Source organism: Muntiacus reevesi, chromosome 9, assembly GCF_963930625.1.
Source record: "Muntiacus reevesi chromosome 9, mMunRee1.1, whole genome shotgun sequence".
NCBI lineage: Eukaryota > Metazoa > Chordata > Mammalia > Artiodactyla > Cervidae > Muntiacus > Muntiacus reevesi.
In genome coordinates this window covers 39,713,080-39,739,482 of record NC_089257.1, presented here as the reverse complement: position 1 = coordinate 39,739,482, position 26,403 = coordinate 39,713,080, and the positions used below count along the sequence as shown (strand labels likewise).

At 40.2% G+C, this 26,403-nt stretch overlaps 1 protein-coding gene and 1 non-coding gene across 2 annotated transcripts in view; both read left to right on the top strand.

The window, feature by feature from the left end:
- The window catches only part of RNF121 (ring finger protein 121), a 75,290-nt gene that overhangs the window by 19,124 nt on the left and 29,763 nt on the right, over positions 1–26,403 (top strand). The window contains exons 2-3 of the mRNA XM_065945987.1: positions 13,657–13,694; positions 17,468–17,609. Coding sequence (XP_065802059.1) covers positions 13,657–13,694; positions 17,468–17,609 — 180 coding nt within the window. The remainder of the gene's footprint in view (positions 1–13,656; positions 13,695–17,467; positions 17,610–26,403) is intronic.
- Positions 12,697–12,860, top strand: LOC136176157 (U1 spliceosomal RNA). Its single transcript, XR_010664532.1, has one exon. It is a non-coding gene; the product is annotated as a U1 spliceosomal RNA (small nuclear RNA).

Sequence of the window (26,403 nt, the reverse complement as noted above, 5' to 3'; positions counted from 1 at the left end):
TCATGATGTACTCTGCATATAAGTTAAATAAGCAGGGTGACAATATACAGCCTTGACAGTATACTCCTTTTCCTATTTGGAACCAGTCTGTTCTATGTCCAGTTCTAACTGTTGCTTCCTGACCTGCATACAGGTTTCTCAAGAGGCAGGTCAGGTGGTCTGATATTCCCATCTCTTTCAGAATTTTCCACAGTTTACTGTGATCCACACAGTCAAAGGCTTTAACATAGTCAATAAAGGAGAAATAGATGTTTTTCTGGAACTCTCTTGCTTTTTTGATGATTCAGAGGATGTTGGCAATTTGATCTCTGGTTCCTCTGCCTTTTCTAAAACCAGCTTGAACATCTGGAAGTTCACGGTTCACGTACTATTGAAGTCTGGCTTGGAGAATTTTGAGCATTACTTTACTAGCCTGTGAGATGGGTACAATAGTTTGAGCATTCTTTGGCATTGCCCATCTTTAGGATTGGAGTAAAACTGACCTTTTCCAGTCCTGTGGCCACTGCTGAGTTTTCCAAATTTGCTGGCATATTGAGTGCAGCACTTTCACAGCATCATCTTTCAGGATTTGAAACAGCTCAACTGGAATTCCATCCCCTCCACTAGCTTTGTTTGTAGTGATGCTTCCTAAGGCGAACTTGACTTCACATTCCAGGATGTCTGGCTCTAGGTGAGGGATCACACCATCATGATTATCTGGGTCATGAAGATCTTTTTTGTATAGTTCTTCTGTGTATTCTTGCCACCTCTTCTTAATATCTTCTGCTTCTGTTAGGTCCCTACCATTTCTGTCCTTTATTGAGCCCATCTTTGCATAGAATATTCCTTTGGTATTTCTGATTTTCTTGAAGAGATCTTTCGTCTTTCCCACTCTATTGTTTTCCTCTATTTCTTTGCACTGATCGCTGAGGAAAGCTTTCTTATCTCCTTGCTGTTCTTTGGAACTCTGCATTCAAATGGGTATATCTTTCCTTTTCTCCTTTGCTTTTTGCTTCTCTTCTTTTCACAGCTCTTTGTAAGGCCTCCTCAGACAGCCGTTTTGCTTTTTTGCATTTCTTTTTCTTGGGGATGGTCTTGATCCCTGTCTTCTGTACAGTGTCACAAACCTCCGTCCATAGTTCATCAGGCACTCTTATCAGATCTGGTCCCTTAAATCTATTTCTCACTTCCACTGTATAATTATAAGGGATTTGATTTAGGTTATACCTAATTGGGCTAGTGGTTTTCCCCCACTTTCTTCAATTTAAGTCTGAATTTGGCAATTAGGAGTTCATGATCTGAGCCACAGTCAGCTCCCGGTCTTGTTTTTGCTGACTATATAGAGCTTCTCCTTCTTTGGCTGCAAAGAATATAATCAATCTGATTTTGGTGTTGGCCATCTGGTGATGTCCATGTGTGGAGTCTTCTCTTGTGTTGTTGGAAGAGGGTGTTTGCTATGACCAGTGTGTTCTCTTGGCAAAACTGTATTAGTCATTTCCCTGCTTCATTCTGTACTCCGAGGCCAAATTTGCCTCTTACTCCAGATGTTTCTTGACTTCCTACTTTTACATTCCAGTCCCCTATAATGAAAAGGACATTTTTTTTTGGTGTTAGTTCTAAAAGGTCTTGTAGGTCTGGTATTGTATATATGGTATTATGTATCTCCAAATATCTTTTCAGAGGTTCTGTCAGCAAAATACATAGAGCTATGTGGACACTTAAGAAAATAATGTGGGAATCAAGGGTGTTGCACCATCTTAGAGAGTTAAGAGCCAGTGTGTACAGTCAGGTTCACAGAGGAAATGAATAATCTTTTTAGCAAGTCTTGCTGAGACAGCTAGATAGCCACAGGCAAAAGAATGAAGTTGGACCCCCTCCATCGCTCCATATAAAAAAATTGACTCCAAACAGGCCAACTGGGCGGGGGGGGGGGGGGGAACATACCAATGACCTAAATGTAATAACTAATAATATAGAACTCTTAGAAGAAAAGCTAGTCATAAATCACTATCAAATTAGACAGTAGTTTCTTAGATATGACACCAAAAGCAAAAGCAGTGAAACCAAAAGGAAATTGTACTTCATTAAAATGAAAAACTTTTGTATTGCAAAGGACAACACCAAAAAAAGTAAAAAGGCAACCCACAGAATGGGAGAAGGGGACTTGCCTGGTGGCTCAGATGGTAAAGAATCCGCCTGCAGTGCATGAGACCTGGGTTCGATCCCTGGGTTGGGAAGATCTCCTGGAGGAGGGCATGGCAACCCTCTCCATTATTCTTGCCTGGAGAATTCCATGGACAGAGGAGCCTGGCGGGCTACAGTCCATGGGGTCGCAGAGAGTCAGACATGACTGAGCAATTGAGCATGGCATAGAATGAGAGAAAATACTTGCAGGTCATATATCAGAGACTTTATATCCTGAATATATATTAAAAAAAAACCATTTATAACTCAACAATAAAAATATAAATAACCTACTTTTAAAAAATGGACAGAAGAGTTCCAATATGGCATGTAAGAAGCTTGGAAATCACTATTCTGTCCTAAGAACAAGAAAAAGCTGAAAAAACTGAAAAATCAATAATTCTTAGATCTTTAAAAAAGTGAGGTCATAGAACGAAGACAAACTGCTGGCCTGAATCACAACTTAGAGAAGCAGAAACCTTGGTGGGAACCAGTATTGGAGCAGGGAAACCTGGATTGTAATAAATTGCTGGAGGCTCAGTGTGGACAACTCAAAATTAAAAACTCCACAGGTACTCATAGTTACTCAGGGCCCCCACAGTGACCTTCCAGGTATCTGGCAGGTTCTCACATTGAGTACTGAGAAAAATCCCTTTGTGCTTTTGTGGGTGGCAGGGCGGGGAAAGAACCTTTTAAAAATACTACAGAGCATTCTGTTCTTAAGATCTGCCTTCAGGGGAAACTGTTTAACCATAGTCTAACGTTTTGGGGTTTTATCACAGCCTGACTGATCTAGGGGAAAGAAAATACCCATCTCTAACCAGTTCTAGCTTTTCATGTTGGATAAGGGAAATCCCCAACTCCAGTCCTCTTAAGCCATTGTGCCCCACCTAAGAGGTGTGGGTGAGGCATTGCCAAGCGCTTGTGAAGTTCACATTCCAGAGGCACAGACTCACTAAAAGATTGAAACCCAGTCATAGAACTCTAGAAGGCTGCTCCTCCCCAGCATCCTACCACCACTGTACTAAAACCCTATTTATAGAAATTCCTTTTACCTGGTATATCATACCCACCTATCAAAGAATTGCAAGATATACTAAAAGGCAAAACGAGACAGACCAAGTATCAGAATTAGACCCATCTTTGGCAGGGATATATATACCCCTGGTGGCTCAGATGGTAAAGCGTCTGCCTGCAGTGTGGGAGACCCGGGTTCGATCCCTGGGTTGGGAAGGTTCCCTGGAGAAGGAAATGGCAACCCACTCCAGTACTCTTGCCTGGAAAATTCCATGGACTGAGGAGCCTGGTGGGCTACAGTCCATGGGGTCGCAAAGAGTCGGACACGACTGAGCGACTTCACTTCACTGGCAGGGATGTTGGAATTACTAGACCAGGAATTAAAAATAATTTTGATTACTGTGCTAAGTAATGCTCAAATGGATAAACTAGACAACATGCAAGAACAATTGGGCATTATGCACAGATAAATTTAAATTCTAAGAAGGAATCAAAAAGAAATGTTTAGAGATCGAAAACAATGTGACAGAAATGAAAAATGCCTTTGATGGGCTTATCAATAGACTAGATAAGGCCGAAGAAAGAATCTCTGAGCTTGAGAATATTTCAGTAGAAATTTATAAAAGTTAAAAAAATTTTTTAAAAAAGACTTGAAAAAAACAATATCCAAGAACGGTGGGACAACTACAAAAGTAAGGGTGTGCTGTTAATGGTCTGAATGTTTGTGTTCCCCATAAATTCATATATTGTAATCCTAATCCTAAAGGTATTGGTGTTAGGAGATGGGGCTTTTAGGAAGTGATTAGGTCCTGAAGGCAGAACCCTCATAATTGGAATCTGTGCCCTTACAAAAGAGGCCCTTCAGAGTTTCCTAACCCCTTCCAGCTTGTGCTTGATCCTGGACTTTCACCCTTCAGAAATGTGAGAAATAAATGTTTGTTGTTTATAAGCCACCTAGTCAATGATACTTTGTTATGGCGACCTGAATAGACAAGAGACAGATGCATCATGGGAATACCAGGAGGAGGAGGAGAGAAACAAAAGAAATATTTTAATCAATAATGACTGAGAATCTTCCCAAGTTAATGTCAGACACCAAACCACTGATGCAGGAAGTTCAGAAAACACCAAGCAGGATAAATGCTAACACTGTGCCTCCCCCTCTGCCCCCACACTCTGCCGCCACTAGGCATATCATTTTTCAAATCATAGAAAATCAGAGACAAAAAAATTCTGAAAGAAACCAGCAGAGAAAACACTTTACCTATAGAAGAGCAAAGACAAACCCCCATCAGCCTAGATTTCTGTATCCTAAAAATCAGCCTTCAAAAGAGGAGAAATAGGATCTCCCTGATGGTCCAGCGGTTAAGAATCCACCTGCCAATGCAGGGGACACAGGTTCAATCCCTGGTCTGGGAAGATTCCACATGCCGGGGAGCAGCTAAGCTGGTGCACCACGACTTTTGAGCCCATGTCTCACAAGAGAAGCATCCACATTAAGAAGCCTGTGCACCACAACTAGAGTAGCCCCAGCTCACTGGAACTAGAGAAAGCCTGTGTGCAGCAACAAAGACCCAAATAAAAAAATTAAATTAAAAAGGACAGTCAAAAATAGAGCAGATTTGTTGCTAGTAGGCTGTCTTGCTTCCGGTGGCACTAGTGGTAAAGAATCCACCTGCCAGTGCCGAGATTCAAGAGACTCGGGTTTGATCCCTGCATCAGGAAGGTAGCCTGGAGAAGGAAGTGGCAACCCACTCCAGTATTCTTGCCTGGAAAGTCCCATGGGCAGAGGAGCCTGGCGGGCTACAGTGGGGCAAAGGGTCAGACATGACTGAGCACACACAGAAGCTTGTCTTTCAAGAAATATTAAAAGTTGTTTAGAGAGAGGAAAATAAGAGCGGTCAGAACCTCAGATCTACCTAAACAAAGGAAAAGCATTGGAAAGGGAGTAAGTGAAAGTAGACTGAAAAAACATTTATTTTGCTAATTCTTCTTTTAATTATAAATTTTATTGTATCTTAAATGTCATTTTCCACATGTTCTTTGCTAATATAGAAATATAACTTTTGTGTGTATGTGTATATCCTGCCACCTTGCTGAATGCTGTTATTTTAGAATTTTTTTTCATAGATTCTTTGGGATTTTCTGTGTAGGCCATCATGTCATCTGCAAATAAGGGACAGTTTTATTTCTTTCTAATCTGTACCTTTTATCCCTTTATTTTGCTGGCCAGAAACTTCAGTGTATGTTAAATAGTAGTGGTGAGGGTGGACATCCTGACATTATTTCTGATCTTAGGGGAAAAGCATTCAGTCTTTCACCATTAAATTATATAAGCTATAGGAATTTTGTAGTTGCTCTTTTAGTTTACAAGTTGTTGATTGATATAACAGTGAATGGTTTTTTGAAAGCTGTAATACCAACACTACATTTGACTGCATATGCTTGTGTATGTATGTGTATTTATGGATAAGTGAAATGAATGACAGCAATGATACAAAGGATGAGAGGAGGAATTAAGATTGTTTTGTTGTTATAAGGTACTCACACTATGTCACGTGATACAGTATTATTTGAAAGTAGATTTTAGTATTTATGTATACTGCAAATTCTAGAGCAACCTCAAAGAAGTAAAAAGTGTAGGGAATTCCATGGTGGTCCAGTGGTCACAACTCTGTGCTTTCACTGCTGATGGCCCAGGTTCAATCCCTGGTTGGGGAACTAAGATCCCACAGACTGCACAGTGTGGTCAAAAAAAGTATAACTGATAAGCTAAGAAAGGAAAGGAAATGTAATCATATAATATTCCTAGTTAAAACTACAAAAAGGCAGAAAAAGATTAGAAGACAAAAGTAGGAACAGATAAGGGCAACACATGGAAAACAGGAACAAATATAGTAGATATTAATCCAACTGTATCAATAATCATTTTGAACATTAGTTGTTTAAACGCATCAATTACAAGAGATTGTCAGGAAAAAAGATCGTCAGGGACTTCCCTGGTGGTTCAATGGTTAAGAATCCACCCTCCAGTGCAGAGGGTGCAGGTTAAATCTCTGGTTGGGGAACTGAGATGCCACGTGTGTGTGTGTTTGCAGTTGTGTCCGATCCTTTATGACCCCATGGACTGTGGCCCACCAGGCTGCTCTGTCTGTGGAGTTTTCCATGCAAGAAATACTCGAGTGGGTTGTCATTTACTCTTCCAGGGGATCTTCCCAACCCAGGGATTGAACCCATGTCTCTTGCGTCTCCTGCATTGGCAGGCAGATTCTTTACCACTGAGCCACCTGGGAAGCCCAGGATCCCACATGCCACAACTAAGACCTGACACAGCCATAAATAAATAAACAATAAAGAAATAAAGGACCATTATCCAAAATATACAAGGAACTGTTTCAACTCAGTAATAAGAAGAAAACCTGTTTAAAAAGTAGGCTAGAGACTTTAACATACTGCCCACCAAAGAAGGTATATAGATAGAAAATAAGCGTATGAAAGATGTCCCACCTCATGTAGTCAGCGAAATTCAAATTAAAACAGCATGAGATACCACTACACACCTACTAGAATCATCAGAATCTGAGACAGTGACACTACCAAATACTGGGAGAATGTGGAGCAACAGGAACTGTCATTCATTTCTGGTGGGAATGCAAGATAATATCTTCCATCAAACTTTGGAAGATAGATTGTTGGTTTCTTGCAAAACTAAACTATTACCATACCATATCCAGGAGTTGTGCTCCTTAGTAGATCCCCAAAGGAGCTGAAAATGTATGTTCATACAGAAACTTGTACACACATCTTTATAGCAGCTTAATTCGTAATTGCCAAAATTTGGAAGCAATCAAGATGTCTTTTGCTTCCCAGGTGGCCCAGTGGTAAAGAATCTGCCTGACAGTGCAGGAGACAAAGAGACACACATTCAATCCCTACATTGGGAAGATCCCCTGGAGTAGGAAATGACAGCCCATTCCAGTATTCTTGCCTGGAAAATTCCATGGACAGAGGAGCATGGCAAGCTGTAGTTCCGGGGGTTGCAGAGTCGGGCATGACTGAGTGACTCAGCACACACATAGTGTCTTAGTAGGCGAATAGATAAATAAACTGTGGTACTTCTAGACAGTGGAATTTTATTCAGTACTAAAAACAGAAATGAGCTCTTAAACCATGAAAGTACATGGAGGAATATTAAATGCATGTTACTAAGTGAAAGAAGCCAATGTGAAAAGGCTATGTACTACATGATTTTAACTGTATGGAAAAGGTGATACTATGGAGACGGTATAAAGAGCAGTGGTTGCTAGGGATTAGGGAGGATGAAGGGATGAATAAGAGGAGCACAGAGAATTTTTAGGTGTAAGACTACTCTTCATGATACTCTTGTTTACTCTTGTCCTTAAGAATGTTATGTTTGTCCTAGCCTATAGAATGTACATCAGTAGTGAACTCTGAGTTAAACTATGGACTTTGGGTGATGATATGTCAATGTAGGTTCCTCAGTTGGCACAAAGGTACTTCTCTGATGAGGGATGTTGGTGGGGGAGGCTGTGCATATTGAGGAGCAAGGGAGCATATGGAAAATTCTACTTTCCACTCAGTTTTGTTGTGAACCTAAAAGTGAAGTCGCTCAGTTGTGTTCGACTCTTTGCGACCCCATGGACTATAGCCTACCAGACTCCTCCATCCATGGGATTTTCCAGGCAAGATACTGGAGTGGGTTGCCGTTTCCTTCTCCAGGAGATCTTTCTGACCCAGGTATTGAACCTGGAAGACAATGGCACCCCACTCCAGTACCCTTGCCTGGAGAATCCCATGGATGGAAGAGCCTGATAGGCTGCAGTCCATGGGGTCGCTAAGAGTTGGACACGACTGAGCGACTTCCCTTTCACTTTTCACTTCCATGCATAGGAGAAGGAAATGGCAACCCACTCCAGTGTTCTTGCCTGGAGAATCCCAGGGACGGAGGAGCCTGGTGGGCTGCCGTTTATGGGGTCGCACAGAGTCGGACACTACTGAAGTGACGCAGCAGCAGCAGCAGCAGCTCCTGCATTGTAGGCAGACTCTTTACTGTCTGAGCCACCAGGGAAGTTTGTGAACCTAAAACTGCTGGGGGAAAAGTCTATTTTTAAGAAGTGGATGAAGAATCTGGATAAACTTTTCTCCAAAGAAGGTATATGAATGGCTGATAGTCATATGACAAGGTGCTCAATGTTGTTATACATCAGAGGAATGCAAAATCAAAATCACATTAATCTACCATTTCACACCCAGTGGGATGCTTTTTACCAAAAAGATAATACCAAGTGTTGTCAACGATGTGGAGGAATTGGAACTCTCATGCACTGCTGGTGGGCATGTAAAATGGTGCAACTGCTGTGGAAAATAGAGTGGCAGTTCTTCCAAAGGTTAGGCATAGAGTTACCATATAACCAGACAGTTCCACTACTAAATATATGCTCAAGCGAAATGAAATCATGTCTGTATGAAAACTTGTAAGTGAATGTTCTTAACAGCATTATTTATAATAGCACAAAGCTGTAAACAGGGCAGATGTCCATCAGCTGATGAATGGGCAAAGAAAATATTGTATATCCATATAATATAGTATTATTTGGCAGTTAAAAGGAATGACTATAATATCTGCAGCAACACTGAAAATATGCTAAGCGAAAGAAGCCATTCCGTAAAGACCACATACTGTCAAATCTTATTTATATGAAATGTAATGAATGAATGTAATGAATGTATATGTATATGAATGTAATGAAATGAAATGCCTAGAATAGGCAAATGTGTAGATAGAGATTGAAATTAAATTAAATTAGTGATTTCTTGGGCTGAGGGATGTTGCAGAGTGATGGCTGACTGGTAAATGGTTTCATTTTGAGAGTGGTAAAAGCGTTCTAAATTTAAATAGCAGTGATGGTAGCACAACTCTGCATATACTGAAAACATTGACTAGCACATTTTAAATGGGTGAATTTTATGCTATGTGAGTTAGATCTCAGAAAAACTGTTAACAAAAGCAGTTTAGGTGCGTGGAGGTGTGTGACTGTAGAACAGACTGAATGTGAGTGCCGGAATGCAATAGCAGTGCTTTTATGTGCATGTGAATTACCCGGGTATCTTATTAAATGCAACTTCTGATCCAGGAGGTCTGGGATGGATTCTGAAGCCTCTGTTTTTAAACTCTCAGGGTGCTGATGCTTCTGGACTGTGGCTCATGCTCAAAGCAGTAGAAGATTTTTTTTTTTTCCCCTTCAGTGAGTGGGGTCAGTCTAATGGGCCTTTCTGGATCCAGGAGGATTTGGCTAGCATTTTGCAGGAAGGGAGAATGTGGTTTGGTAGAAGAGAAGGGCTGAAGGGACAAACTAATTAGTCTGTGTAAAGACTCAAGAGACCCCAGAGTATCAGTATTTGTGGGGGACAGAGGCCTGCTTGTGGGATTACACTGGTGGATCCATATGTGTTTTGCACCTGAGAAAATACATCAGTCAACTGCAGATCCTTTTTCATTTTTGTGAAATTTTATCTTGTCTTCTGCCTGACATTTTTGGTTTAACTTCTTTCAAATCTGGACTTTGGTAGATTTACATAACTAGAAACTTTGTGAAATCCTAGGAGAGGAGTGATTGGTTGTCAAAAAGACATTCTGTGTATGAGTCTTAGGATTGGAACATGGGCCTATCAATCCTACCCTGAGAGCCTGCCTAATTAGCTACCTGAGCCTGGACAGGGGACATGAATGACTTACTGCTTAGCCCCAGATGAATAAACACATTAGTTAGGGAAAAAATGCAGATGTATTTCTAGGGTACAGCTTACTTACAGATATAGCTTATAGCTTTCCTTGTTTTTCCACTTGAGCTGGATGACTGGTTTGGATGTAATCTTTAAAATCTTTTGGTTCAGGATGGAAATATTAAAGCCACATCATTTCTTGACTCTTAGCATTACTCCACTCCAGTACTCGTACTACTCCATGAAATGCTAAATGGTCCTCTAAGCACCAGGTCTAGTCTCAGCTTAAGAGCTTGCCCTTCTGAGCTTTCCCTGAGGCCCTGAAAGCATCACCGCCCTGTGCTTCACCAACATTCAGTTCCCTGGCCTCTCCAAGTACTTTGTAAAATACACTCAGGAGATTCAAGTTCCATCCCTAAGTTGGGAAGATTCCCTTGAGAAGGGCATGGCAACTCACTTCTGTATTCTTGCCCGGAAGATTCCATGGACAGAGGACTGTGATGGGCTACAGTCCATGGGGTCGCAAAGAGTTGGACATGGCTTAGCAACTGAGCACATACGCTACTAGGAGGAAAGGCAGTGTAATCATTTGCAATATAATACTAGTATATTCTCACAGCCCCACAATGAAGTCAGAAGACAATCTCTATTTTCCAGTGAGAGATACTTTAAGGCACAAACAGTAGCATGCTTGAACACTGTCTCACAGAGAGGTGTCCCCATGCCTGGCCCGGTTCTCTGGATCTTCCTTGTTTTCCATTCAACAGACTTGTCTTGCTTTTTTGAACATGTAGTTGTGTTGTGTTGTTTTGTTTTGACATGCAGTTTTTTATTTTTTATTGTTTTAATTTATTTTGTTTTTTATCATTTATTTTTATTAGTTGGAGGCTAATTACTTTACAATATTGTAGTGGTTTTTGCCATACATTGACATGAATCAGCCATGGATTTACATGTGTTCGCCATCTGGATCCCCCCTCCCACCTCCCTCCCCACCCCATCCCTTTGGGTCTTCCCAGTGCACCAACCCTGAGCACTTGTCTCATGCATCCAACCTGGGCTGGCGATCTGTTTCATCCTTGATAGTATACTTGTTTCAATGCTATTCTCTCAGAACATCCCACGCTCGCCTTCTCCCAGAGTCCAAAAGTCTGTTCTGTACATCTGTCTCTTTTTCTGTTTTGCATATAGGGTTATCGTTACCATCTTTTTAAATTCCATATATATGCATTAGTATACTGTATTGGTCTTTATCTTTCTGGCTTACTTCACTCTGTATAATAGGCTCCAGTTTCATCCATCTCATTAGAACTGATTCAAATGAATTCTTTTTAATGGCTGAGTAATATTCCATTGTGTATATGTACCGCAACTTCCATATCCATTTGTCTGCTGATGGGCATCTAGGTTGCTTCCATGTCCTGGCTATTATAAACAGTGCTGTGATGAACATTGGGGTGTACGTGTCTCTTTCAGATCTGGTTTCCTCGGTGTGTATGCCCAGGAGTGGGATTGCTGGGTCATATGGCAGTTCTATTTCCAGTTTTTTAAGGAATCTCCACACTGTTCTCCATAGTGGCTGTACTAGTTTGCATTCCCACCAACAGTGTAAGAGAGTTACCTTTTCTCCACACCCTCTCCAGCATTTGTTGCTTGACATGCAGTTTTTTAAAGCACGATTTCTAGGTACCTCCAGAAAACAAATACTTATTTCCCAGATGCTCATTAGGTATTTTTCAAGTGTTTGTTTACATCCTCATTTAAGCATCTCCAGGTAGGATGCTGGTTTGTCAGCATACTTACTTATTATTCCTGTTGGAAGGAATTCTGTTCAATTCCATAAGTACTCATTGAGTGTTTAATATATGCTCAGCTCTGCTATTCTTGAAAGACACAAAAGCAGTGTATTCTCCTTAACTCTGTGAGACTGTCTAGGATGGGAGCAAGAGAAACATAAGCAGGACTTGGCCTAGGGTGAAGCATACAAAGTGCAGGGCACAGACTTGAAGGAGGCACTCACCCTTAAGGTCATGCAAGTGCAGGGTCAGTACCTGAAAATGTGTGCCTCTGTAAATTTTGAGTCCTCGATGCCTTGCTTATGTCACCCTGGCCCTGGCCCTGGATTTAAGCAGCAGTTAGATCACTTGGAAGGCATATCTAAGATAGTAAGACTGTGGTTCTAAATTGTCTGCTCAGGTGCCACCCAGCTGGGCCTTTCCATTTCCTGCATCTACTTGTCCTCTCTTGGAGAGGACCTCTGACCTTTCAGGGAGATGAAGGGCTGAGTTAGGTCACTTGAATAAATTCTTTGAGACAGTGTAAAGTAGGACAAGGGGTGGTTGATTTCATTACCTTGGTTGGCTATGGGAAGCCTTGGGATATTGTTTCTCTCTTCCTCTCTCTCTTCCCCTGTTCTCCCTACCCTCCTATCCCTCCCCTCTTTCTTTTTCTCCCTTTCCTTTCTTTCCTCCCTTTCCTTCCTTCCCTAGATGGGATATGTAGAAACCAGAAACCCCTCCTTAAGCAATGGTGAGCATTCCCAGTGCACACACATAAAAGATGCATGGTAAATATGTACCAATTTACTTAGTAGCAGAGTGGAGTTCTGCCCATTTTACTTCAAACTTTCCACTTAAGGTACTTTTCTGAAGTTATCAGAGGAACAGTGGGAAACTGGGTCTTGAACTTCATAAGTACTAAAGGAGTATATGTTGATTGATTCCTCTGAGTGTTTATGAGGGCTTTTCTTCTCTACATCAAAAAGCATTTTCAATACTTACCTGGCAGGGGAGATACCATGATCACAAAGGTGGTTTTCCCAGGGCGAGGCTTATCCATTGCACTCCGGATGTGCTGACCCCTGCGATTTCCCCAAATGTGGGAAACTCGACTGCTTAATTTGTGGTAGTGGGGGACCGCATTCACGCTTTTCCCTGAAAGAAAAAAAGAGGAAAAAAAAAGGCATTTTCAGCTCAATTCAATGTAAGAACATAATGAGTGACTTATGTCCTGAGGTTTGGGTTTTCTTCCATATGGCTACAAGGGAGTAGAAGACTTAAGCTCTGAACTCAAAGAATTTAGTATTATTCTGTTGTTGTTCATTCGCTCTGTTGTGTCCGACTCTGTGACCCCATGGACTGCAGCATGCCAGGCTTCCCTGTCCTCCACCATCTCCTGGAGTTTGTTCAAACTCATATCCATTGAGTCAGTGATGCAATCCCACCACTTTTCTAGTGTTATTCTAGAGCAGTAGTTTTTCACCTGGGGGCGGTTTTTCATCCCCCAAGGGACAGTTGATAATATCTGTAGACTTTTTTGGTTGTTGTATCTGTGAAGATGCTACTGGCACCTATGGGTAGAGGCCAGGGATGCCTATACATTATACAATCTACAAAACCCCCCCTTCCCAAACAACCCAGAGAATTAACCAGTCCCAGACTATCACTAGTGTCCAGGTTTAAGAAATCCTGCTATAAAAGGGTAAGGCTAACAAATAGAACTGGAGCTTTGAGGTTGGAAGGTCATACCACTGACAGCAGAACAGGGACTGATGCTTAGTCTAAGGAGGCCAATTAGAGTCAGATGGTGTTATATGACAGAATATTTTATCGAGCTTCATATCCCACAAATCCTGATTCATACTTTTAACTCTAGCAAATGTGTGATCCCTGTATGCTGGGCAGGAACAGTTCTAAGACAGTAATGGATGTTTATGGTGGTGTCTTTCTACAGGTGGATATGTCAGAACTCTCTCCAGAGGAGCAATGGAAGTAAGTGTGACAGAACGGGCCCCTCATGGTGGGAACCATAGATTAATCCTACTGATAGAGTTGGATACCTGCCCTTTTTGCTTCCTTGTCTGCAGGAGGCAGTGACCTGTGACGAGGAGGACAGGTCATTTGAGATCTTTCCCAATATTTGAGTCACTCCTGGGTAGCTCCCTCAATCCTTAGGAGTAAATAGATAATTGCTCCAAACCATCCATCTGGGTTTGAATACTACTTCTGCCATTTCCTAGTGATGTGATCTTGGGCAAGTTTACTTCATATTACCTTAGTTTGTCCAATTTGTAAAATGAGGAAAATTACAGTACCCATAATAGAGTTGTTGTGAACATTAATAATTGTGAAATTCTTAGAACAGTGCCTGGCATGTGGTAAACTTCCAGTAAGTGTTACCTGTTTTGAGGATGGTTATCATTATTAGCATCATCATTATCTGGGAACCAGGGCAGAGAGCTCTGTTTGAGAAAATGGGAGATGTATCTTCTGATCTCACATCTGCTACTAACTTGCTTTGTAACCAGAGTGAGTCAACAAATATCTTATTGTCATTATTTCTCCTCAGTAAATGAGTTTCAAGAGTGCTTATCCCTCAAACTTCACAAGGTAGCTGACCAATGAGCTGAAATCAACCCAGTGAAGTTTTAATAGAAAAAGCACTTCATTTAGAGGAAAACTATTGATGATAAAAATATAGAATGGCAAAGATAGTGACTCAAATGACAAGATTTTAGGTGACTTTAAGTGTAATATGCGCCAGTTCTATACCTGAGCTACCAAAATATTCCACGTTTTGGAACGTGTTCATTGAAAGTATGCTATCTGCCTTAAGGGAAGTAACAGTAGTACTGTGTTCTGTTTTGCTGAGTCCACACTGATTGTATTGTAAATACTACACATTAAAAGATCTTTAGCTAAATACATCTAGAAGGCATTCAGAATTAATGGTCTTCACATTATGTTATATGCATGTTTAAAAGATTTAGAACTATTAGCCTAAAAGGGCCCAGGAAAATGGTGGTAAGAACAGGATTTTTTTTTTAAGGAATTAAAACAAAATTATTTATTCATATTTATTTTTGGTTGTGCTGGGTCTTCGTTGCTGCAAGGGCCTTTTCTCTTGTTACAGCAAGCAGGGACTACTTTCTAGTTTGCAGTGGCTTCACTTGTTGCGAAGCATGGCTCTAGGCCATGGACTTCAGTAGTTGCAGCTCCAGGACTCTAGAGTGCAGGCTTAGTAGTTGTGGACAGGCTTAGTTGCTTCGTGGCATCCGGGATCTTCCCAGATCAGAGATTGAACCTGTTCCCCTGCATTGGGAGGTGGATTCTTTACCACTGAACCACCAGGGAAGCCTGGTTTTGTTTTTTGTTTTTTTTTTAATAATACTATGATAAATATTTGAAGGGGCAGCATTGGGAAAGAGAGAGTGGTTATGTTCCAGAGCATAGGATTAAGTCTGAAGGATTGATGCTGTAGTAAAATAGATTTTATCTCATTATCAGAAACATCATTAAAATAATTGTGTATATTGGAACTTCCCTGGTGGTCCATTGACTAAGGCTTCATACTCCCAATGTAGGAGACCCAGGTTCAATCCGTGATGAGGGAATTAGTTGCCACATGCCACAACTAAGATCTGGGGCAGATAAATAAATACTAAAAAAAATAAGAATAAAAATCATATATTGTGAGATACTGAGCTTCCTGCTTCTTAAAGCATTAGAATTTTACTCCTTCATAGGCACATATGAGTACTAAAAATGTGTCAGACACTGCTGGTTCTAAATAGGTTACTTTTTTTTTTTCTTTCTTTTTTTTTTTCTTTTTCAGTGGGTTTTGTCATACATTGATTAAATAGGTTACTTTAAGAGACATATATTCTCAGCCAATGGAGGTATTCCAACACAGGATTGCAAATTTGAGCTAGATGACTTCTATTTTTTCTCAATCCTTTCTTTGATTTCTTGTACACATTCAATCAGTTATATACTGTCTGAGAATAGGAAACTTATCTTTTATTGTCTTTATAACTCCCCACAGTCCATAGGTTTTTAAATATCCATTGCCCTTTTAGTTTGGGCAACAAATAATCCTATGAGGGAAGCAGAAAAGATATAGACTCCTTTTGATAGATGAAGAAATTGTGGTGAAGAGATGTACATTCTCTTGGCTAAGATCACATAGGTGTTTCTGAACCTAAGTTTCTGACTCCTTCCTGTGTTAATATATTTTGTCAGATTCTCCCACCTAGGATAACAATTTATGTAAGATGAACCCTTAGGTACTGTGGCTGCCTGGCTGGCTGACATTTGGCTGCCTACCAAACCTTCCCACCTAACATTTTATTATATTATGAAAAATCTCCTATACAGAAAAGTTGAAAGAATTGTACAGTGAACACCCTTGTACCTACCACGTAGAATCTACAACTAACTTTTTGCTATATTTCTTTATGATTTATCTGTCTATAATGCATCCCACTGGTGGTTCTTGTTTAGTCTCTCATTGCCCTTGGGAATTCCATGAAGATACATACTATTTATGTGTCCTTTCCCTTTCTCCCTGATACTCTCTGGTATGGAGAACTTGCTGGGTGGAGATGGAAATGGCAACCCACTCCAGTGTCCTTGCCAGGAGAATACTATGGACAGAGAACCCTGGCAGGCTACAGTCCATAGGGTCGCAGAGTTGGACACAACAGAGCGACTAAACCCCCACCATCACCACCATGGAGAACTTGCACCAAAACTCCTGACCACAGGTTACATTTGTATTCAGTTTTCTAATTCCTTTATTCCTCTCCGTTAGCTGACTCTGACCCAGAATGGTAAGATTGACTTTTCTGTTCTCAGAGGAAGCTTTTTAGCCTGTATTGGCCAAGGGAATCACTCTCTGCCAATCCTCAAGACAAGAGAATGCCAGCCTTGGATTAAATAAGAGTTTCTAGCTTTTCTCTCCTTGAGCCCATGAAGAGACTATTTACCTCTGAACACTGATAGTGAAGTAGTATAAAGCTGAAGCAGTTCAGATTTTTCAGGCTTTAGTCTTAAGGATCTCTGATCCTGACAGAGAGGGTAGGACAAATAAAGCAAGACTTTAACTTTGAAATTAGCACACATTTGCAATATTACTCCTTTATTGGTGTCATAAATATCATTGAATAAGAGTATGAGCCTTTATGGCTGTGACCTTCTTTCTCCGTTACTTTCTCCTTCCTGTGACAGGTTGAAAGAGGACCAAAATAGAAAGGAATCCACTGTTTCTACCATTAGGGGTGGGGAGCAGACCACCAGCCTTTAACCCCATACCTAACCTTGGTGACTGGAGCCCCTAGAACTCCTGTTCTGTCTCAGAATTCCTGTCTTCTAAGGCATGTGTCTTTCTAGCCCCTAATTTGTACAGTTTAAGAATATGTTCTGGACTTCCTTTGTGGTCCAGTGGTTAAGAATCTGCCTGCCAGTGCAGGAGACACAGGTTCAATTCCTGGTCTAAGAAGATTCCGCATGCCTCAGAATAACTAAGCCTGTGCCCCACAGCTACTGAAGCCTGCGCACTGCAACTGGAGAGTAGCCCCCTCTCACCACAGCTAAGGACAGCCCACATGCAGCAACAGAGACCATGTGCAGCCAAAAATAAAATTTTTATTATTTTTTAAAACAGTGTGTTCTGAGCCATAGACCAGTGGGTATCCCTGGAAAGCACTGCCCCTTTATCACCACACCATCCCTGACCTAACTCACTGCATCTGTTTGGCTTTCAGGGTCGAGCACGCACGCATGCATGCCAAGCATCGCGGCCACGAAGCCATGCATGCTGAAATGGTCCTCATCCTTATCGCTACCTTGGTGGTGGCCCAGCTGCTCCTGGTGCAGTGGAAACAGAGACATCCCCGCTCCTACAATGTAAGCCACTTTGCTCATTTCTTTGTTTACCAGTCATCAAGAGACTCTTCTTAAGTATTCTAGAGTCCAACCTAACCTCATGTAGGCAAGGCCTACAGGCCTCATGTAGGCAAGGCATCGATAATAATAATAAACTGTGTGTATGAATGGTGTGTGGTGAATGTGCCTTTAAGGGACAAGTGATTCAGATGGTGAAAACTGGGCTAGCACTTGAACCTACTATCATGGCCAGAAAAGGTAGGTCCTTCATTTTAACATTGTGGGATAGATTCATGAAGGAACTGTTCATCAGGAGCTATTCAAATAGATGAGAAAGACCAAGCCTCCAGTGAATCTTTAGATTAATATTTTAAAAAGGCAATGACAGTGGGGAGGCAATGTAGCAAGTGATGAGAAGGCAGGGTCGGAGAGCAGAGAGACCTATAAAGATACTAAGAGGAAATGAGAAACAAAAATGTAAAACATACAAAACATATAGCTAAATGGCAGAAATAAATGGTTCCTTATTAGTAATTACTTTAAATGTAAGTGAATTAAATTCTCCTTTAAAAAGGCAGATTGTCAGATTGATTTAAGAAAACACATTATCCATCCATATACTGTCTGCAAGATACTCTAGATACAAAGAAATGAGATAAAAGGATGGAAAAATATATTTGATGCAAATGATAACCAAGAAAGAGCTGGTGGCTCTTGAATGTCAGACAAAATAGACTTATTAAATCAAAAAAGGTATACAAGATAAAGAAGGATGTTGTTGTTCAGTCACTAAATCATGTCTGACTCTTTGCGATTCCATGGACTGCAGTGTGTACCAGGCTTCCCTGTCCTTCACTGTCTCCCGGAGTTTGCTCAGATTCATGTCCATTGAGTTGGTGATGCTATCTAACAATTTTATCCTCTGCTGCCCCCTTCTTTTGCCTTCAGTCTTTCCCAGCATCAGGGTCTTTTCCAGTGAGTCAGCTCTTTGCATTAGGTGGCCAAAATATTGGAGCTTCTGTTTCAGCATCTGTCCTTCCAATGAATATTGAGGGTTAATTTCCTTTAAGATTGACTGGTTTGATTTCCTTGCTGTACAAGGGACTCTCAAGAGTCTTCTCCAGCACCGCAATTCAAAGACATCAATTCTATGGCACTCAGCCTTCTTTACGGTCCAACTCTCATGTCCATGCTTGACTACTGGAAAAACTATAGCTTTGACTATGCAGACTTTTGTTGGCAAAGTGATGTCTCGGCTTTTTAATACACTATCTAAGTTTGTCATAGCTTTCCTTCCAAAGAGCAAGCATCTTTTAATTTCATGGCTGCAATCACCATCCACAGTGATTTTGGAGCCCAAGAAAATAAAATCTGTCACTATTTCCACTTTTTTCCCATCTATTTGCTGTGATTACATATTGATAAAATGTTCACTGCAGCCAGAAGATACAACAATTACAAACATATATGCAGCCTAACAAAGGAGTCCCCAGATAGGTGAAGCAAGAATTAACAGAATTGAAGGGAGAAACAGGTGGTTCTACAGTAATAGTTGTAAAGCTCAGTACCCCACTTCTCATAATGGATAGAATAACCAGATAGAAGACTAACAGATAACAGAGGACTTGAACAACATTGTAAACCAGTTAGACCTAACAGACATACACAGCACACTGTACCCAACAACAGCAGAATACATGTTCTTCTTAAGTGCACATATCCCATTCTCCAGGATAGACCATATATGTTAGGCCACAAAGTAAACCTCAGTAAATTAAAAAACATTGAAATCATAAATGTAACTACTCTGGATGAGGACATGGCAGGTAGTAAACTGAATTCTTTTACAACTATTATCTTAAAAGTATTTAACCTTTTCAAGTATAACAACCCTTCTTTAACATAAAAAACTTGGCAAGCATCCACGTGATGATAATTATACTTTGAAAGAATACGTAAACACATATAGTAGTGTTCAGTTCAGTCGCTCAGTTGTGTCCGACTCTTTGCAACCCCATGAACTGCAGCACACCGGACCTCCCTGTCCTTCACCAACTCCTGGAGTTTACTCAAACTCATGTCCATTGAGTTGGTGATGCCATCAAACCATCTCATCCTCTGTTGTCCCCTTCTCCTCCCGTTCCACTGTTTCCCCAACTATTTGCCATGAAGTGATGGGGCCAGATACCGTGATCTTAGTTTTCTGAATGTTGAGCTTTAAGTCAACTTTTTCACTCTCCTCTTTTACTTGCATTGAGAGGCTCTTTAGTTCTTCTTCACTTTCTGCCATTAAGGGTGGTGTCATCTGCATATCTAAGGTTATTGATATTTCTCCTGGCAATCTTGATTCCAGCTTGTGCTTCATCCAGCCCAACCTTTCTCATGATGTACTCTGCATCTGAGTTAAATAAGCACGGTGACAATATACAGCCTTGACGTACTCCTTTTCCTATTTGGAATCAGTCTGTTGTTCCATGTCCAGTTCTAACTGTTGCTTCTTGACCTGCATACAGATTTCTCAAGAGGCAGATCAGGTGGTCTTGTATTCCCATCTCTTTCAGGTAATAGCAATTACTAATACAGTAAATGTCAGTAATAGCTAACATTTATTGAATTCTTACTATGCCAGCCACTGTTCTAAGCGTTTTACATATATACCCATTTAATCCTCACAATAATCCATTGAATACTGTTGCCTCCAATTACAGATGAGGAACTGAGACAGAATGACTAAGTAACCTGCTCCAGTGGTAAAACCATTATTTGAATCCAGACAGTTTTACTCCAGAGCTTTTAATCTTAAACCCTAAATAATTCTTTTTCTCTAGTATGTGCTTTTTCAGACCTCTTATAATATGGCCAGAGATACCCAGGGGGTCTGTAGCCCACAGAATGGGACCTGCTAAACTATCTCACTTAACCCTTCTAATAGCCCTTGAGGTAAGTACTGTGAACAAACTGAGGCCCAGATAGTTCAGGCATGTAGGGGAAACTAATTGATAGAGACATGATTTGAATCCAAATCTTCTGTTTCATGTTTCATAATTTTGACTGTGCCTTCTGCAGAGGATTTTCTATCTGGGGAACCAAGGGATAATCTGAAACATAGGAGGAAGAGAGACTAATTTTGCCATTGAGCTGGCATGTGTTCCAGACATTACTGGCACATAGCCACCTCAAGTATTGTCATGTACCTCAAGTAGAGACATCTGTACCTTCAGGTCATAGTGCATGGAATGACCGCATGACACCAAGGCTTTTTGAACTAGGCATCATCCAACAGACTGAGCCATCTGGATGGAGCTTGATTTCTAGACCCTGTTTGTGCTTCACCCTGCCATGTGAGATAAGTCACTTGTTTCTCCTTGTGTGCTCACAATACCTATTCTATAAAATGGGGATTATCAGGATAGTTTAATTGAACCTAGAAACTAAGAAAACTCTTAAGTCAAATGTAGAGTGAACCTACTTCGCATTTCTGTGCTTATATTTAGTAATAATTATATAATGTTAGCTTATCTGCAGAGATTTTTTAAAATCTCTGAAGAATTGAAGATGCATATATATACTGCAGTGTCTTTCCGTATGTATTTTTTTAAAAAGTAATGACGTCCTTACTTAAAGCAGTATCTTAAGAAAAAACCTGATGTAGAAAATAAGAGGATGCTCTGCTTGGGCTGGTAACCCTCACCCCTCCGCTTTCTCAGGAACATCTATAGGACTCGTCAGAGTGTTAGAAAACCACTAATGTGCCATTCACTACTTAATGTAAATTAATGAGGCCAGTTGTATAAGGAAATGTACAGTCATCTCATTACTTATTGCCATGCCCTGTAAACATTATGCTGAACTGTATTGGTGAGAGGACATGCTAGCATTATAGCATATCTTTCACCGAGAAACTTAAACTCATGTTTAGAAAATTGGAAGAGGAAATCTGTATGTCCTGCTTTGTGCTACTCTTATTCAATAATCATCTATATTGGTTTTGTTAAAACTTTGATTAACTTGGATACAGTGAATATTTTTACTGCTTTAAAATACTAACTTTGAAAGAAGAAAAATTCCAAGATGTATGTACACAAAGGCATCTCCTGTCCTTTTTCAAGCTTATCAGAAGTTGGAGCTGTTTGCCTTGCAACAGTAAATACGCTAAGTCAGACTGTCTGATTTGATTAGCCAACGCTCCTGCTTCCTGGCCATATGACTTTATACTAATCTGAGACTCAGTTCTTCTTATCTCTAAATTGGGGTCATAGTGTCTGCCTCATGTGTTGTGAAGATTATGTAAGTTCACCTGGTGAAGTATTTTGTAAACTCTAAAGCTAATGTCAGGGACTTTCTTGCTCCTATTCTTAAGAGAAAAAAGCTCAAAACATACAAATATCTTCAGGTACTATTTTTTGTGAAAATGGAATAGATTTTATTTTTGTTAAGGACAATTTCACATAACAGAATTCACTATTTTAAAGTGTATAATTCAGTGTCCTTTAGCACATCCACATTGGTGTGCAACCACTGTCACTATTCTAGAACATTTTTGTTGGAGAAGGCACTGGTGACCCACTCTGGTACTCTTGCCTGGAAAATCTCATGGACAGAGGAGCCTGGTGGGCTGCAGTCCATGGGGTCACTAAGAGTCAGACACTACTGAGCGACTTCACTTTCACGTTTCACTTTCATGCATTGGAGAAGGAAATGGCAACCCACTCCATTGTTCTTGCCTGAAGAATCCCAGGGATGGGGGAACCTAGTGGGCTGCCGTCTATGGGGTCACACAGAGTCGGACACAACTGACATGATTTAGAGCAGCAGCAGCATTTTTGTTACCCCAAAAAGAAGCTCCATACCCATTAAGCAATCACTTCCCATTTCCCCCTTCCCAGCATACCCTGGCAACCACTAAGCTGCTTTCTATGTATTTGCCTATTCTAGATATTCATATCAATAGCATCATACAATATGTGGTCTTTTGTGCCTGACTTCTTTCACTCAAAAATGTTTCCAAAGTTCATTCACACTGCAATATCTACCAGTACTTTGTTCCTTCTGTGGTTGTATAATATTCCATTGTGTGGATATACTGCATTTTGTTTATCCATTCATTAGTTGGTGGACACTTGAGAGTTGTTTCCACCTTTGGGCTGTTTTGAATAGTGTGGCTATGAACATTCACTGTAAGTTTTTATTTGAACACCTATTTTCAGTTCTGGGATATGTCCTAGAGTGGAATTGCTGAGTCATATGTAATCTTATGTTTAACTTTTTGAGGAACTGCCAAATGGCTTTCTACAGCAGCTGTGCCATTTTATATTCTAACTCACGTTATATTGGGTTCCAGTTTTTCCATGTTGTCACCAACACTTTATTTTCCAATTTTTTTTTGTATTATAGCCACATTATTTTGCATAAAAGTGGGATTTCATTGTGCTTTAATTTGTACTTCCCTAATTCTGAAAGAGATGGGAATACCAGACCACCTAAAACCTGTATGCAGGTCAGGAAGCTACAGTTAGAACTGGACATGGAACAACAGACTGGTTCCAAATAGGAAAAGAAGTACGTCAAGGCTGTATATTGTCACCCTGCTTATTTAACTTATATGCAGAGTACATCATGAGAAACACTGGGCTGGAAAAAGCACAAACTGGAATCAAGATTGCCGGGAGAAATATCAATAACCTCAGATATGTAGATGTCATCACTACCCTTATGGCAGAAAGTGAAGAAGAACTGAAAATCCTCTTAATGAAAGTGAAAGAGGAGAGTGAAAAAGTTGGCTTAAAGCTTAACATTCAGAAAACTAAGATCATGGCATCTGGTCCCACCACCTCATGGGAAATAGATGGGGAGACAGTAGAAACAGTGTCAGACTTTATTTTGGGGGGCTCCAAGATCACTGTGGATGGTGACTGCAGCCATGAAATTAAAAGATGCTTACTCCTTGGAAGGAAGGTTATGACCAACCTAGATAGCATGTTAAAAAGCAGAGATATTACTTTGCCAACAAAGGTCCATCTGGTCAAGGCTATGGTTTTTCCAGTGGTCATGTACGGATGTGAGAGTTGGACTGTGAAGAAAGCTGAATGCCGAAAAATTGATGCTTTTGAGCTGTGGTGTTGGAGAAGACTCTTAAGAGTCCCTTGGACTGCAAGGAGATCCAACCAGTCCATCCTTTCACTTGAACACTTGAACACTCAGTGGTCATTGTAGGGTTATTAATTGGCCTAATTTCATTATTGTGTGTCTCAGGGAATAGGGAGACCCAAGGAGAGGGAGGGGCTTCCCTGGTGGCTCAAAGAGTAAAGAATCTGCCTGCAATGCAGGAGACTTGGGTTCGATTCCTGGGTTGGGAAGATCCCCTGGAGAAGGAAATGGCAACCCACTCCAGTATTCTTGCCTGGAGAATTCCATAACAGAGGAGCCTGGCAGGCTACAATTCATGGGGTTGCAGAGAGTTGGACATGACTGAGTTACTAACACTTTCACTTTATCAAGGAGAGGGAGAGAGATGGGTGGTCAGTGGAGCACTCAGAATATAGACAGTATTTGTTGTTTGTTATCGTATATGGGCATAGTTTGTGGTGTTCCAAAACAAATACAGTAGTGACATCAAAGATCACTGATCACCATAACAAATATAATAATAACGATGAAATATCGTGAGAATTACCAAAATGTGACACACAGACTCACGTGAACTGAGTAAATGCTGTTAGAAAAATGGCACCAATAGACTTGTTCAATGCGATGTTTATCTTAGTTACAGCAGTGATTCAGTAAACTTTTTACAGAAATAATTTGCATAGCTGGGCCAGCATTTCTGTAGAATGAATTCCTAAAAATGGAATTGCCTGTTCAAGTGGAATTGATATTTAATTATTAATAGATCTTGTCAAGTTGCCCTTCACAAAAGTTATAGCAGTTTACAATCCCACCAACAGATGTTAAACAGTGCTATTACCCAGTGTTAAAGAGAATATAGAAAATCCTCAGTATTTTTAATCTTTGTCAAATCTAATATGGTGAAAATATCTAATTTAAAAATCAGGTAGTTCTATAATGTTTAGAAACCAACAATCCTCTGCTTATCTCTATTCATCCTTGATATATATGTGTGTGTGTGTGTGTGTGATATATAAATATAAATAAATAATATAAAACATATATAAATATATATATAAAATTTTACTTTTGAACATGTATTGACGTTCTGCCATGGAAAGTGGTGATTATCTTATACCACTACGTCTATACCCATCACACACACACTTTTGCACCTCCCAGTTTTTAGTAAATAAGTTTCCCTATTTATATTATTGCGACATGTAAATATTATTCACAGCTGAACCATGTGGTGTGTCCAGTCACATTTCCTTCCTTGCTTAGGATTCTTTAGAATGATTCTTACTGATTTATAAGAGCTTTTTATATATTACGAATAAGCATTTTGACATATGTGTTGCAGTCTGTTTCCCCAGATTGCTCTGATTTTATTTTTAGGATTGGTACTTTATAGATTAGATTTTTGAACCATCCTGTGGACTGAGGATTCTATTCCTTGCTGTTCTGTTTGGATATCCCATCTTGTTATTCCTTGTTTTCCATCCAGGGGCGTCTAAAGTTCTTCTCCCTGCTTAAACAGATTTTAGGTACTTGCTATAGCTATGAGTTTACAGTTCAAACTGTGGTGATTAATAATGGTTAAAACTGATACAACATTGTAGAGCAACTATACTCCAAAAAAAAAAAATTAAAAAATGGTCTATGTGAAAAGTAAATTTTATTGTTATTTAAAAAAAAAAACCAAAGTACACATATTAAGCACATTAAATTGTCTGTGGAGTAAGGAATGGGAATAAACAAGAATCAAAACAACTCCTTTGAGAATGTTGTATAAAGGAGAAGCTCTCGGATTGTTGTTGAGTAGTAGAAACATGAGCTGTTTGAGATTAGCTGTCAGAGCTTCACAGAAAATGCTTCTCAGGGCATGCCAAGAAATGATGGAATTAATTGATAAGGCTCTGTTTCTCTCCAACTGAATGAAATTTTCTATTCTTTACTAGTGCTGGTTGGTGGCCAGCTTCCATTGGGCACCCGTGACCACTAAGTAGAAAAACACGAGCTCTGTTCTCCTAGACCAGGTTTCTCAATAGGGAGCATATTAACATTTTGGCCAGATGATTCTTTATTTTTTCCAGGGGCTATGAGGTGCATCGTAGGATGTTTAGCACCAGTCCTGATTTCTACCTACAATCTCCTCCCTCTGATTGTGACAACCAAAACTATCTCCAGACATTGTCAGGTGTCCCCTGGGGAGAAAATTCATCCATAATGAGAAACACTGTCCTAGACTCTGGAACCTAGCACTGATGTTGCCAGCCATGAGGTTGATTATGAGCAAGTATGCCAATCTACTGGTTTCACTGTGAAGTTTATCAAACTTCTTTCTGTAATTTAGGAATTCAAAGAAAAGAAATTTTAGATTAAAAGAAGAGTCTAAATTAACTGCTCTTGGGAGCAAGCAATCCTACTGTTTTCTGTATTTAAATTTCAGGTACTGTTTTTTTTAGTAGCAGCAACTGTAATAATAACTTACACTGCTTTATAGTTTTGAATTTGCTGATTAAAAACAAAATACTTTTCTCATCTGTTATTGCTTTGGAACCTCACAACAAATAGCTTTATAAGATAGGATAGGGGTTTGTCTCCATTTTTCAGATTAGGAAACCGAAGTGCAAAATCCAGATGTGATTTGCCAGGGGCAGTGACCATCATATTGGAGAGCTGGATGTAAAATCTGGTTCTTGGTCAA